The sequence below is a fragment of the Cebidichthys violaceus genome, unplaced genomic scaffold, assembly GCF_023349555.1.
Source record: "Cebidichthys violaceus isolate CVI_PGR_0920_01 unplaced genomic scaffold, fCebVio1.0.p SCAF_4, whole genome shotgun sequence".
NCBI lineage: Eukaryota > Metazoa > Chordata > Actinopteri > Perciformes > Stichaeidae > Cebidichthys > Cebidichthys violaceus.
The window spans coordinates 1,380,376-1,393,638 of NW_027176594.1; the positions used below are offsets into that span (position 1 = coordinate 1,380,376).

The following is a 13,263-nucleotide window of genomic DNA, read 5'->3' on the forward strand; positions in this document are numbered from 1 at the left end:
GTTGCCTGTTTATTCAGATCCTAAAGTAAATCCGGTCATCTTCATCTTTATTTCTTTGGAGTCACTTGTGCTTCACTTACTACATTTTAAAACCAGTAAAAATATATATATATTGGTTTTAATATATATATATATATATATATATATATAGTATATATATATATATATATATATATATATATAAATATATATATATATAAATATATATGAAATATACAATTTTTTGTATTGCAGTGTGGAAAGTTGTTTGATTACATGATAAGACAGAAATAACCAGCATAAATAAAACCATGAAATGGACTCGTTTAAAAATAATACAAACACATTCAGAGTTGATAAAGGTAATGAATATACGTGTATTGTAGATGATTGTAGAGAAAAATGTAAGGAGAGTTTAATTTGAAAACAAATTATTAATTAATGCGGTAATAGCTGTGGCTGACCAGCAGAGGGCAGCACTGCGCAGGAAGTTAGTATTTTTGCCTACAAAACAACAGTGTAAGAAAATAATACCTAACTGGAAGCAGAACAATAATAAACCAGAGAAGGCATCTGTGTTAAAAAAAATATGCCTCGACGAAATGGCAACACATTTGTTCCTTAATGTTGTCCAAACCCGTCGAACAATACAGTGAAACATTTATTTTGAAACCGGAAGTGCTCCGTTTATCTTCCTGGAGTGAAACTTGCAGCCAACACGAACACACGTGGATAACAGAGCTCAGCATAAGAGGACTTAAATAACGTGATAAGCAGGTAAATACACATGATTGTCGTCTGAACCACCGTGGAGTGAGTTGGAGCCTCTTGTCCGTAACGTGGACGACATGTTTACGTCGCTCCGGACTACTTTCCGTTACGAGTTGACGCCGCCTGCTAAGAGTAAACAACGTTAGTGAGACCAAGTTAACAAAATAAAACATTCATATTTCTAAAAAATCGGCATCACAACTGGTCACAAATGATCCCGAATCCAAGTGTAACTGTTAACAGATACACTGACATATCTTAAATCGTATGCTGGCCTGTTTTTATATCTGCAAACCCGATAGGAAGTCACAAAATGCTGTATTTTGCATGGAGTCCTTGTTACAAAGAATGTAAAAAATCCAAGATGGCGAGTAATCTTCCTTTTTTTTTAATATAATTTTTTTTTTAGCAAATTGCACGTGCAAAAACATTAATTCAAACAAATTGGGAAAATAGCTAAAAAAAAATGTAATACGTAGAAAATAATTTTCAAAATTAAAATAAGTAAAACAATAATACAAATAAATATTTAAGGCAGGATTTATAATTGTATGTTTACATACTTTACTTGCAACATATGTCCCGACAGTTTAAGGCCTGTTTATTGGTACAAGATCATGTACAGTTAGTTATTTTCATAAAATAATAATGGCAAATATTTGTACAAGTTGACAAAACAGAAAAGATGGAGGCGTGAATCTTCCCCTCTTACTGACTCCTGTACTGTTCTGTGTCATTGTGCTGTAAACATTTCACTGTCAGGATAAAAACTACAATATTTTCCTCATGGATGTAGTGTAGTTGAAGCATAAAGTAGCATTAAATAGAAATACCTTCTGCCATCAATTCTAACACTTCTCTGGTTTTCCACCATCTTCATCCTCCAGAACCACAGAAACCGCGATGAAGGGGAAAGAGAAGCAGCAGCAGCAGCGGAGGTGAAAGTCTCAAAAAAGAAGAATATGGCGGCGAGCAGCAGCAGCAGCGATGACGATGATGAAGACTCTGACGTGGAGAGGAACTTCGCTCTGCTCACTGAAAGAGGAAGAGGAGCCGAGGAGGGGGAGCCGCACCACGGAGGAGAGGAAGACGACAGTGAGGAGGACGAAGAGGAAGAGGGGTCCGATGGCGGCGCTGAGGAGGAGGAGGAGGAGGAGGAGGGATCGGATGCTGGCGAGGAAGAAGAGGAGGACGAAGATAGTGAAGCCTCCGAGGAAGCTGTCGATGAAGGTCCGGAGGAGGCCGGCGGTAGCGGAGAGATCCAGACGAGAGACGACGTCAAGAAAGGTGAGTTAGTCTGCAGAATATCAAACACGGAGACTTTTAATGTATTTCATTTTAAGTGTTGAAGGTTCTCCTCGACGTCTGACATCGGTGAGCAAAGCTGCGCTTATCACTCACTGCTGACGCCGATCCTGCTTTAACATTTACGGTTAATAAGAAACGTCTCCTCCCACTCTGTCACAATTTAAATGGACTTGGCGTACAGTTGAAGACGTGACTCTCTCTCTCTCTCTCTCTCTCTCTCTCTCTCTCTCTCTCTCTCTCTCTCTCTCTCTCTCTCCTCTCTCTCTCTCTGTTCAGAACTCTCCAACATGTCCTTTGAGGACGTCATGAAGCTGCAGAACACGGTGGGAACCAAAGTTTACAACGAGGTGGCGTACCGGCAGCAGCAAGAGTCAGGTGACCGGCAGAAAGAAGCGGCTGAACAAGAACAGGTGAGCGTCTCAGTAGCTGCAGACAGACTTTCAGCGTTTCCCCCTCGTGTGGTTTCTAGAGTGCGTTTGTGTTTCAGGCCGATGGAGATTTCAGCCAAGAGACGAGCTCCGTTCCTCCGTCAGGTCGTCTCCGTCAAGAAGCCAGTGAGTGAAGGAGATCCACGGACTACAGAGAGTCTGTGTTCTTACAAATGCTTTCATTATTCTGTTTCTGCCTTGTTTTGTTTTTAAAAGACGTCGAGAGATCCTCGATTTGACGACCTGTCTGGAGAATACAAACCTGAGATTTTTGAGAAGACGTTTAAGTTCATCAACGACATCAAACAGAGAGAGAGAGAGGTGAGAGAGAGAGAGAGAGAGAGAGAGAGAGAGAGAGAGAGAGAGAGAGAGAGAGAGAGAGAGAGAGAGAGAGAGAGAGGAGAGCGAGCTCCGGATCACTGCCGGTTCAAACCCGACTCGAGAACAGAGAACGTCTGCGTTCTGCCGTAGACGCGGTTTTAACGTCAGCGAGTTGGACTGAAAATGAACGCGGTGGTGTTGTTCGTCTGCAGATCGTCCAGAAGCAGCTGAAGAAGACGAAGACGAAGAACGTCCAGAGGAAGGAGAAACTGGAGTTCCTTCTGAAGAGGATGGTGAGTCCTGAGTGTTGCCTCAAATGCAAACACTTCCAGCTTGGTGTTTCACAATAAAAGCGCCGTGATGCTGTATGCAGGTGAGTCTTGGTTTTAAATGTCTGAACCCTCTCTCTCTGTCTCTCTCTCTCTCTCTCTCTCTTTCGCTGTTTCTCTCTCTCTCTCTCTCTCTCTCTCTCTCTCTCTCTCTCTCGCTCTCTCTCTCGCTCTCTCTCTGTCTCTCTATCTCTGTCTCTCTCTCTCTCTCGCTGTCTCTCTATCTCTCTCTCTCTGTCTCTCTCTCTCTCTCGCTGTCTCTCTATCTCTCTCTCTGTCTCTCTCTCTCTCTCTCTGTCTCTCTCTCTGTCTCTGTCTCTCTCTCTCTGTCTCTCTCTGTGTCTCTCTCTGTCTCTCTCTCTCTGTCTCTCTGTGTCTCTCTCTCTCTCTCTCTCTCTCTCTCGCTGTCTCTCTATCTCCTCTCTCTCGCTGTCTCTCTATCTCTGTCTCTGTCTCTCTCTCTCTCTGTCTCTCTCTCTCTGTGTCTCTCTCTGTCTCTCTGTGTCTCTCTCTCTCTCTCTCTCTCTCTCTTGCTGTCTCTCTGTCTCTCTCTCTGTCTCTCTCTCTCTCTCTCTGTCTCTCTCTCTCTCTCTCTCTCTCTCTCTCTCTCTCTCTCTCTCTCTCTCTCTCTCTCTGCAGGACAACCAGGAGCGAGCGAGGAAGAACCGAGAGCAGCAGAGAGAGAGAGAGCTGCAGTTCAAGAGGCAGCAGAGAGAGCGAGCCAATCAGGGCGCACGACCGTTCTTCATCAAGAACTGTAAGAAGGAGTTCACGCTTCGTTTTCAGCACCAACAGATTGAAGTGTTCAGTTAGAATTAATTAGCCGATTACCTGAAAAAGTTATTAAAATGACTCGAAATATGGTTAAAAGTGAAACTTCAAAACAACATGTTAACATAATTTACTTTCTTTGAGCATAAACGTCAGACTTGGAGACGCTGAATTTAGTTGAACTCTTGGTTGTCGTTCTTTTCCAGCTGACAAGAAGAAGCTGCAGCTGGCCGAGAAATACCAGGAGCTTAAGAAGAGCGGCAAACTGGAGAGCTTCCTGAGCAAGAAGAGGAAGAGGAACGCTGGGAAGGACCGCAGGAAGCTGCCCAGACAGCTACAGAGCAACAACACTCAGTGACACGAAAACACCTGAAGAAGAAGAAGAAGAAGAAGAAGAAGAAGAAGAAGAAGAAGAAGAAGAAGAAGAAGCTGGACGGAAATAAAAAAGACTGTAACGACATGTCTCCGCCTGCTGGTGGCGCTGTGGTCTGTTTGTTCGTGATGTCGGATGAAGGACTGAGTTCATCTCTGGTGTCACATTTATTTCACCGTCAAAGTTAAAAGATCTTTTATTGTAACATATTTCTGGTGCGTTCAACGATGCTCGGACATCCGAACATTTTAAATAAAAACAAATTAAAAGCCTCGTAATTGAGGACGGACACTTTTTGTGGGACTTTCCACCGCGTCTCACTTTTTTTGTTTTTTTTCCGGTCTCTGCTGTGAGTCGCAGCCCAAATAAAATAAGCAAACATCGACTGATGGATTCTCTGTACTGAAGGAATGAACCCAACTCTCCGACGCTGACGGTTGTTCTCCTGCAGACTAAATTCTGGTCCGTTTGTTCTGTGAGCCAGAAGACGTTCTGTCAATTTGTTCAGTTGATGGAGCTTTTCACACAATTTCCAAGTTAGAAACTTAGAAACTCTGACTTATGTTAACTCGCCTGTTTTTTTTTGTTTTTTTTTTATAAATAAAACTAATTGTATTTTGCTTTTTGTGTTTTTTTTACCTGAAGTGCTTAAAAGTAAAAGTAACAAATCATAATTAATTTTGAAAGACATGGATACTGTTGATAACTGTGTTGCCCCCTTATGGAAAATATCTTTAAATTAAAGTAAGAATTACTTTCTTAACTCATTGAAACAAGCTTAGCTGTGATGCACATTGAAATAAAATATGTGAAACATAACTCTGAGGGATATTTCTTTAGTTTAATGTTTTGAATTTAATCTGAATTTTTTTTAGGGATTCTAATTTCTCTGGAGACAGAGTTAATAAACACGGAGTGTAAAATCACTGCAGCTGTCAAATTCAAGCGTAAACCTTTGCCATGATGCGTTCGAGTGCATTGAATAAACCTGTAGCTCAGAGACACAAGAGGCTGTTTGTTATCAGTGTCCTTTGAATGACTCGTGCTTTCAGTGAACGCCGTCTTAGAATCCCGTCGGAGCTGTTAAAGTGTGTAAAACTCACTTTATTAACGAGCTGTTTTATGACACACTCCCACCAATAATGCACAGCAAATAATGATGAACTTTGTCTGTTAGATCTGAACTGTCGTCAGTGAGTCTTTGAGGCTCTGTAGTGACACACGGTGGACAGCAGGGGGAGCTACAGGACCGAAGACTGCTCAACACAAACCTCAGCTCGTGTCTCCCATCAGTTTATAGGTAATAAACTAGCTGTTGGTGCACAACTGGTTTCCCCCGTCCCAACAGCTTGATTTGTGACGGTCAGATGTCATTTGGTAAAATAACCTGGAAGTCAGAACCAACATGCAGGTTTCAATAGGAACAGGTTCCTGTTTCAGTGTCTGGCGTCTCACAACAAGGCCTCTAATAAAGCTGAGGCGTCCTCACATGTAATCACAGCTGCAGCTGATTGAGCTGATTGAGCTGATTGAGCTGATTGAGCTGATTGAGCTGAGCTAACGAGCGAGTCGTTACCTGAAGGATCAATTAACTTGATCCGCTGCAGCTTTGTTCAACCTGCTGCCACAGTGTGACTCCACTGGCAGGTTAATTTCAAGACACTATAAACTACTGATGGTGGAAGAAGTATTCAGTTTGAAGTTAAAGTACTAATAACCAACTGTGAAAACACAAGTAAAACCGTAAATATGTAGTATTCATGAATTATCAGCTAAATGTACTTAATGTATGAATAGGAAAAGTACTTTTTGAGCTATAAAATGTTCCTTCGTCAATGTTTTACTATTATACATGATGTTTCTGGATTAATATCACTGCTGCATTAATGTGTGTGTTGCATTTTACTGCTGTAGATGTGTTTTAACTCCTTTATATCCTGTTGTCTAGTTTAATCTTCATCAATGCGTCATTTTCTCAAGTCAACTTGTCTTGAGCTCAGACTAACCGACCTGTTTGCAGCTTTGTGATGAAGCATTTCTAAGAGGCTTTTTATTAAAGGTGCAACGTGTAATGCCTATAACTGCTCCAAACAGAAGGGGGCAGCATTTCACATCTATTAATGGGTTCAAACTATCAACATTTTAAAAAAAGAAAAAAGAAAAGCCAACGACTACCTAACACTAAAATTCAAACAAACTGCTGAAACTCAGAGGCCGGTCAACAGAACACTGCAATTTCATAAATTTCAGCGTCCGTCCGGCCGACCTGCTCCCACAAATGAGCGTTTCTGTCTTTGTTATGACAGTGTGTGTCCGAAATATGAAGTTCAGGATAGACAGACACAACCAAAACAAGCTTATCCTCCTTTTACCACAGTAAAGTCATCAGCTCCTTTTTCAAGTTTAAGTTTAAGTTTCGAGCGACCGCACGAGAAAGGCAGCGAGAAAAAATAAATCATGTAAGATGAATCGATAATCGTTTTATAATATAGGCTCTCTGAATCGGAATCAAACGGTGAGGGGCCTAAAGATTCCCACCCCTAGGATGGATACGCATTGGTTGTACACATCAAAAGTTTGATTCTGTACGGTGGCCTGTAGGGTTCAGGAACAGGAAAGCCACATTTTCGCGGTAAAACAAGCCTTTAAAAACAACAGAAGTTAACAGAGTTGACGTCGTGGTCGAGGGCCGTTACTGTCGTTACAGCTGTTATGAGCAGAAACAACCAGATCATAAATGACAACAATAAAAAAATGTCTTTAACACAGTGTGAGGTATCAGCATGCTGAACAGTCAGAGGAGGGGAGACGATGTGATCCATGTTGTTCTGCACAAAGCTGTCGTCGGGTAGCGCAACGGAAACAAACACGATCAAAAGTAGAGACTACTATGACTAGCATCATACTAGCATCTGGAAAATGTATGTTTCTATATGTTTCAAATGTTTAAAACTTCAGTGACAAAACAGGTGAATTATACAAACTCCACTAGCAGGTTAAACACTCTGTAGTGTAACAATTATTAAGAGCTCTTACACTTCAAACAGACACTTTCGCTGACATAACTAAAGTCACTTAAAGTGGATACACTTACACTACCTCCAGCACTGACACTAAATAGATTTTTATTGTTTTCACATCCACTAACATCTATTATCAGCTCTTGCTCTTTGTATGACATTTCAACTGCTTTCAGTGATTCCACTTTAACTGTTTCTATGTTTCGAAATCCTTTCAGTGCTTTAACTTCAATTGACACTTCAGATCCTTTCGGTGCGTCAACTTGAAGTGGGCCGCAACGCCCACACAATGTACGGTTGTTGAGACTGCTGTAGTATTTAGAGCTCCTACACTTCAAACGGACATTTCCTTCGTTTTAGGTGATTCCACTTCACCATATAACACACTTCAACTGCTTTCAGCAACACTCTTAAGCCTATTTCAGCCGCTTTCAATGCTTTTTCTTGAACCGACACCTTCAACGTGATCTCACGGGGAGGCGTGTAAATAGCACACCACTTTAAAAGGACATTGTGTGTCATGATACGCCTTTTTAAGCTTTTTCCGCGTGTCATTGAATGCCACATTATTAACGTGAAACTGTCGCAGGTGTCGCAGGTGCTCGTTAGGTTTAGGCAACAACACTACTTAGGTCTAGGGAGAAAACCATGGTTGGGTTTAAAATAAGACCATAAACTGAGTAAAATACATAAGTAAACAGGGTCCTGGAAAAGCTGGGAAACATTGAACTATTTTTCCGCTCATGGAAAACACATGAAAAATGACCCAATTACAACTGAAGTAGCCATAATTCTGAATAATTTAGGTTATATTATCCTACAAATGTAAATATTAGTCACTGCTGGCTGGCAACTGTTGTATATTTTATTATCACATCATTCTATGATCAATTTGTGATAACTTCTAAGCAGGTGAGAGATGATTTAATCGGTAAGTTAAAGCCATAGACTACATGTCGAGTAACTTCCACAAAGAGGAACATGTTAGAGTATGACGACATCGCTGTCTGTCGTACCAGATAGATCATCAGTGGAAATGTCCTGCCCTTGTTAACAACACATCATAACAGCTTTGCAAACGTCACTAAAGTCAAATAAATCAACAAGACTTTTGTGATGTCAGGACACGAACACAGGTCTGCTGGGTGAAAGTCCTGAATCTGTTTGACCAATCCACCCACCATGAGTAGTCTCTCTCTCTTTCTATATATTATGTATGTATATATGTTTACTACGTCACTAACTCTGAGCGAAGCAAATACACACAGGAGACCGGAAAACTGGCGTGCCATTTGTTAAGATCAGGCTGACACCTCAGCTCCGTTCAACACTTCAAATCTATCAGTACAAACTGTTCAAATCCATGCAAGGTGGCTGATTTGACCCGCAACAGGTTCCTTCAGCTGTGCTGTGGCTGCTAGTTGCAGATAGAGAGTGTGCAGTATTTCTTTCCTATGGGCCCCTGGCGTCTTTAAAAGTCAATTAGCGGTGTATAACGACAACACAGAGCTTTATTAAACCTTTCTCCACGCCGACTGAATCCCCTTTTCTCTGCTCTCTGACAGGTGGCATTCATCCCATCAGCTCGCCTCACAATCCCCTCTGTCTAACAATACGGGACAAGGTGGAGGCCCCCACATGGGAGGGGCGGCGGGGGGGGCGGCAATAATACAGAGCCTTATATTCATGAGCTAATACAACCCATTCAACTCCAAACCACACCCCCCCCCCCAACCCGTCCATCACCCGCCAACTTCTTCTTTTGTGTCGTCGCTGTAATAAAAGTTATAGAAGAGTCTTCAGTGTTGCTGCTTGTGGAGAGGTTAGTGTGTGTGTGTGTGTGTGTGTGTGTGTGTGTGTGTGTGTGTGTGTTCTAGAAGAGCCTCTTATGTAATTTGATTGATTTAAGGTTTATGAATTTCACAATAATAATTATAAAATCAAATCATTAAAGCAAACAATATTACACTTTCTATACATACAGACAAAATACAATTAAAAACAATAAAACAACTGAAATTCTGTTGTCTTTTTACTTTGTTATTGTCATTTATAGTGGATATTTGCAGAAAACACCCAATTCAATTATAGGAAATAGAAATAGAAAATAAATGATTGTTTCTTTATTTCAATACTTGCTTTGCTTAAACAATATTAAATCTTGCCATTAGGAGGTTGAATTATATATTATAAGCTGCTTAGAGCTAGTGTTAGGAGGTTAAACAGGTCATAATTACCTCTGTAATATCTATTTTATATTGCTGTGAAAACATCTTCAAACATCTGTATTTTTTTATAAAGTTTCTCGCCAAAAAACTACAATTTACCAGATCAGATTTGAACACATCACGACAGAGTTATTATTTAGCTTCCCAATACTCATTTTGTTATCTTACGAGGCTGCAGCAGTGAATCATGGGAAGTGTTGTTCAATGCTGAACCTTTGAAACTACTGTTGTGAAAATGTTTCCCCAGACTCATGACGAAGTTCACCTGAAACATGAAACCGTCTCTCAGGTGAAACGTGTTCTTCCGCCCCCGTCACGGATGGGTTTTGTCACTGGGTGGAGTTTTGGGATGAACGTCATCATTGTTCTCGACTTGAAGTGGCCATCGACAGACGGTGTGTGCCGACCCTCCCCCTCCCCCTCCCCCACCAGGTGAACACGCCCCCATTCTCATTCTCGCTCTCCTTTCTCTTCAGTTCCAAGCGTAACGGATGCCTCGCCGGGACCGGACCCCCAAACCTCCGCTCTCTTTCCACTTCACGGCCGCTCTAGTCGTCCATTGTTCCCGCCGAGACCCAATGTCATCATGAATAGCCAATAAAAAGCCCATCGCTCCTGAAGAAAAGGTGCTCGGAGAAGCCGCCGATGGCCTCCATACAGCTCTCAGCGTGGAAACCATCTGTTCGCTCGGCCCCCTGCTCGCCGCGTGAAAGGGATAATTGAGTGTTATAGAGAGCGGAGAATAGATCCCTCTGCTACTGATTTGTATTCTTTAGAAAGAGCCAGGGGTTTCACACCACATCTGCCCCTCGGCCCCCATTCAGCCTCATTCACTGTCCCGTCAATTAGCACACTCAATTAAGCCCTCATAATCCTTTTAGCGACACACAAGGGCTCCGTCCAACGCCACGCCCGCCATGGAGAAGTGGCAACAAATGAGACTTTAGTGACTGTTTTCTTTGGGGGAAGAAGGAGGGGAAACAATGCAAGGCCGACGGCAGCGTGAGTCCTTCAACACTTCATAAGAAGAGTTGATGGTTGAAAAGCCGAGGGCGGCGGCGGCGGCCGCTGGCGGCGTGAACACACGAGCTCCCCTGCTCTGTTTGTCGGCCATTGTTCACCAGATTATGAGCTGCCTTTTCACTGCTACGCAACAATTAACTAGAGGAGGGTCGAATGGAGAGGCAGTCGGTCGGGCAACATGCAGGGCCGGAGGAGGTCTGTGCGCAGAGGAACTGTGAAAAAGCCAACGGTGTCGACCCCCCCCCCCCCCGCCGCCGCCGCCGATGAAAAGCTGCCGGTTTAATCCCCATTAGCGCCGCGTGAGCCGCGACTGAATCTAACAGGTCTAATCTGACACTCGGCGCTGATACACAGTAGAACATATTCATGTGATAATATTTCATTCATTTTTGTTTGCCGTTCTGGTTCACGCTGCACACAACTTGTACGCTGCGTGCTCAGCAGCAAACAGCGGTGTTGGTGGAGACCAAAAACAGAGCTAAAAGAGGGAGACTATTGGACGTACATCCGTAACGTGAAGACACACACGACTCTTAGTGAAGGATCACGTTGCTCTGTGACCGCTGGATGTGGAAATGAGCAGCTAACAAATTCAACACATCACATTAATGTGTTCACAACTCTCTGCTGAAAACAAGTGGACGAAAACAAGCAGTTATTGCAGGTTTAAAGATTCTAGTTCACATTTTTAGATGGCTTCAGACCGTCAGTAGAGTGTCTCATTTGTGGAGAAGAAGCAGCTTCTTGAGTCCTCTGGATTCTCAGACTTCTACACTGCGCTGGTAACTTTAAAGAAATGCTGTGAGACTCACAGACTGTTCTCATCAAGGACTCATCGAAGATTGAAAACCAGAACCGCTCACACCCAAAGTGAGAATCAAAGCCCTCGACCAACAAGAGGATAGTGTACGTAATTAAACTTATTTTAGTATATTCTATAAACTCCTCCTACTCTCACTCAAAAAAAGCTGGAACAAATCTCTCATCAGGGTCCATAAGGTCCATTTAGTAGCTGTTCTGGAGCTTTCGATCATATCGCATGACCTTTTGTCAGTGGATGGAGTTTGCTCAGAATTGTAGATTTTAAAATTGTTTTCATCCTGTTAGTTCAAAAAATGGAGTTCCAAAGTTCATTCAACACAAGGTCCATTCAGTAGCACAAAACCAACTAAATATAACAAACTGTAGCAAATAAAAGAAACAAAGTGCTTCAGCATGAAGCTGAATCAAAGTGGTGGTGGGGTCTCCCAAAATGGTCTCAAATTGTCCTCGGGGGACTCCCGGGGGCCCCCCAGAATAACCAGTACTGGTTTAATGCCACTCCCTGGAGGTTTGGTTACATCTCTGTCAGGCTGAACGTATTTTAGGAATACGTTTATAGAATGATGCAAAAAGCATGTATGTAGAATATTTTGTGCAGAGGATCAAGAACAACAGAAAGAACGATCCACTCGATGTGCTGGCGTTTTTGGGTCATGCGGGTCATTTAGTGTCTAAAGGCCGAACGCACAGACACACACGCTGAGCCTTGGGAAAACACTTTAACACGTCGTATTAAAGCGCTGTAATTGTTTTTATGGATTGCTTCTTGTAGCCGTAATTGCTCACGACTCCGTAAACGAGAGAGAAGCGGCCCAGATGGTTCATTAGAGCGCTGACACCTTGTTTGAGCGTCTCGCTCGCAACGTAAAACAAGGAGAGAGTCTGTTCAAGACTTCACTGAGGAAAGTGTGAGTTTTGATTGACTGTGACGTCTGCTCCAATTTATTCCGCTGATGTGGTTTGTGTGTCTGTAGGGGCCGCAGGTAGAAGAACGACAGGAGAGAAGGGTGATTAATCTCAAAGAACCCCGGGATCTCTTACACCCTGAGCTTACCCCTAAACCAAAACAAAAGGCACAGGACGCCTCTTCTCTGTTTCAAAGAAAGACTCCGCTGTTGAGTCACCGGAAGAAACCGCTGCAAAACGAAAAGCAATCCATCGCTACCTGCCGGCCCAAACATCGGCCACTTATTTGGAGGGCTTCCTCCAAAGCGTCTCGCGGCGCCGCGTGACGGCTCACGGTGGGGAATGAACCTCCTGCTCTCTGGCTGCCGTTTGGTGCCTCCGCTCCAACCACAGAGCGACCGCAGCCATGTTATTGTGGGATTCAAACCACGGCAGGACGTCAAACGTAGAAGAAAAAGCAGTTTATCTCTTTTTGCCTTCTTATCAGCGTCAACACTTTCCTTTCCAGAACATTAACACCGTTCCTTTTCTCTTTATTAACAGGAGCGCCCACTCTGCAGCACTGTGCGCGGAGTGTAAACATGGGTGTGTCTAGTATTACATGTAAGTGAATGTTCTGCAGTTTGGCATGCAGTGAGTGTAAAAGACATTTACAGAGTCATGGGAAACCCCTTGTCTCCATCCAGTCGTCATAAATTGTGTTCTTTATATGCATCTGGAGCCGAGTGAAAACTCGGCTGCTGATGAAGTCTCCCAGACACTCGACCTCGATTTCCATCTCCCCGAAGAGAAACGGTGAAAAAAAATAATAAAAAACTACAGAAAATAAAAGCCTCAGAAAGAAGTCACTACATCACCTTCTAGCACCACACATTTCAGAGGGTTGACCAGATTAACTTTGCTGTCTGGTGCGACTGTTCGGGACTTGCAGTTCATTAAAATCAGCAGAACGTTCAGTGCTTTGGCTCGTTTCCCTCCTCTGTC

At 43.0% G+C, this 13,263-nt stretch overlaps 1 protein-coding gene across 1 annotated transcript; it reads left to right on the top strand.

Moving 5' to 3' along the window:
- The first annotated feature begins 1,653 nt into the window (after window positions 1-1,653).
- Window positions 1,654-4,900, top strand: LOC137884792 (ribosomal RNA processing protein 36 homolog). Its single transcript, XM_068726804.1, is given in 9 exon segments — window positions 1,654-1,683; window positions 1,686-2,037; window positions 2,335-2,413; window positions 2,415-2,468; window positions 2,546-2,612; window positions 2,703-2,807; window positions 3,020-3,100; window positions 3,776-3,893; window positions 4,114-4,900. Coding segments are annotated over 9 exon segments (1,038 nt in total). The 3' UTR covers window positions 4,266-4,900.
- Window positions 4,901-13,263: the final 8,363 nt, after the last annotated feature.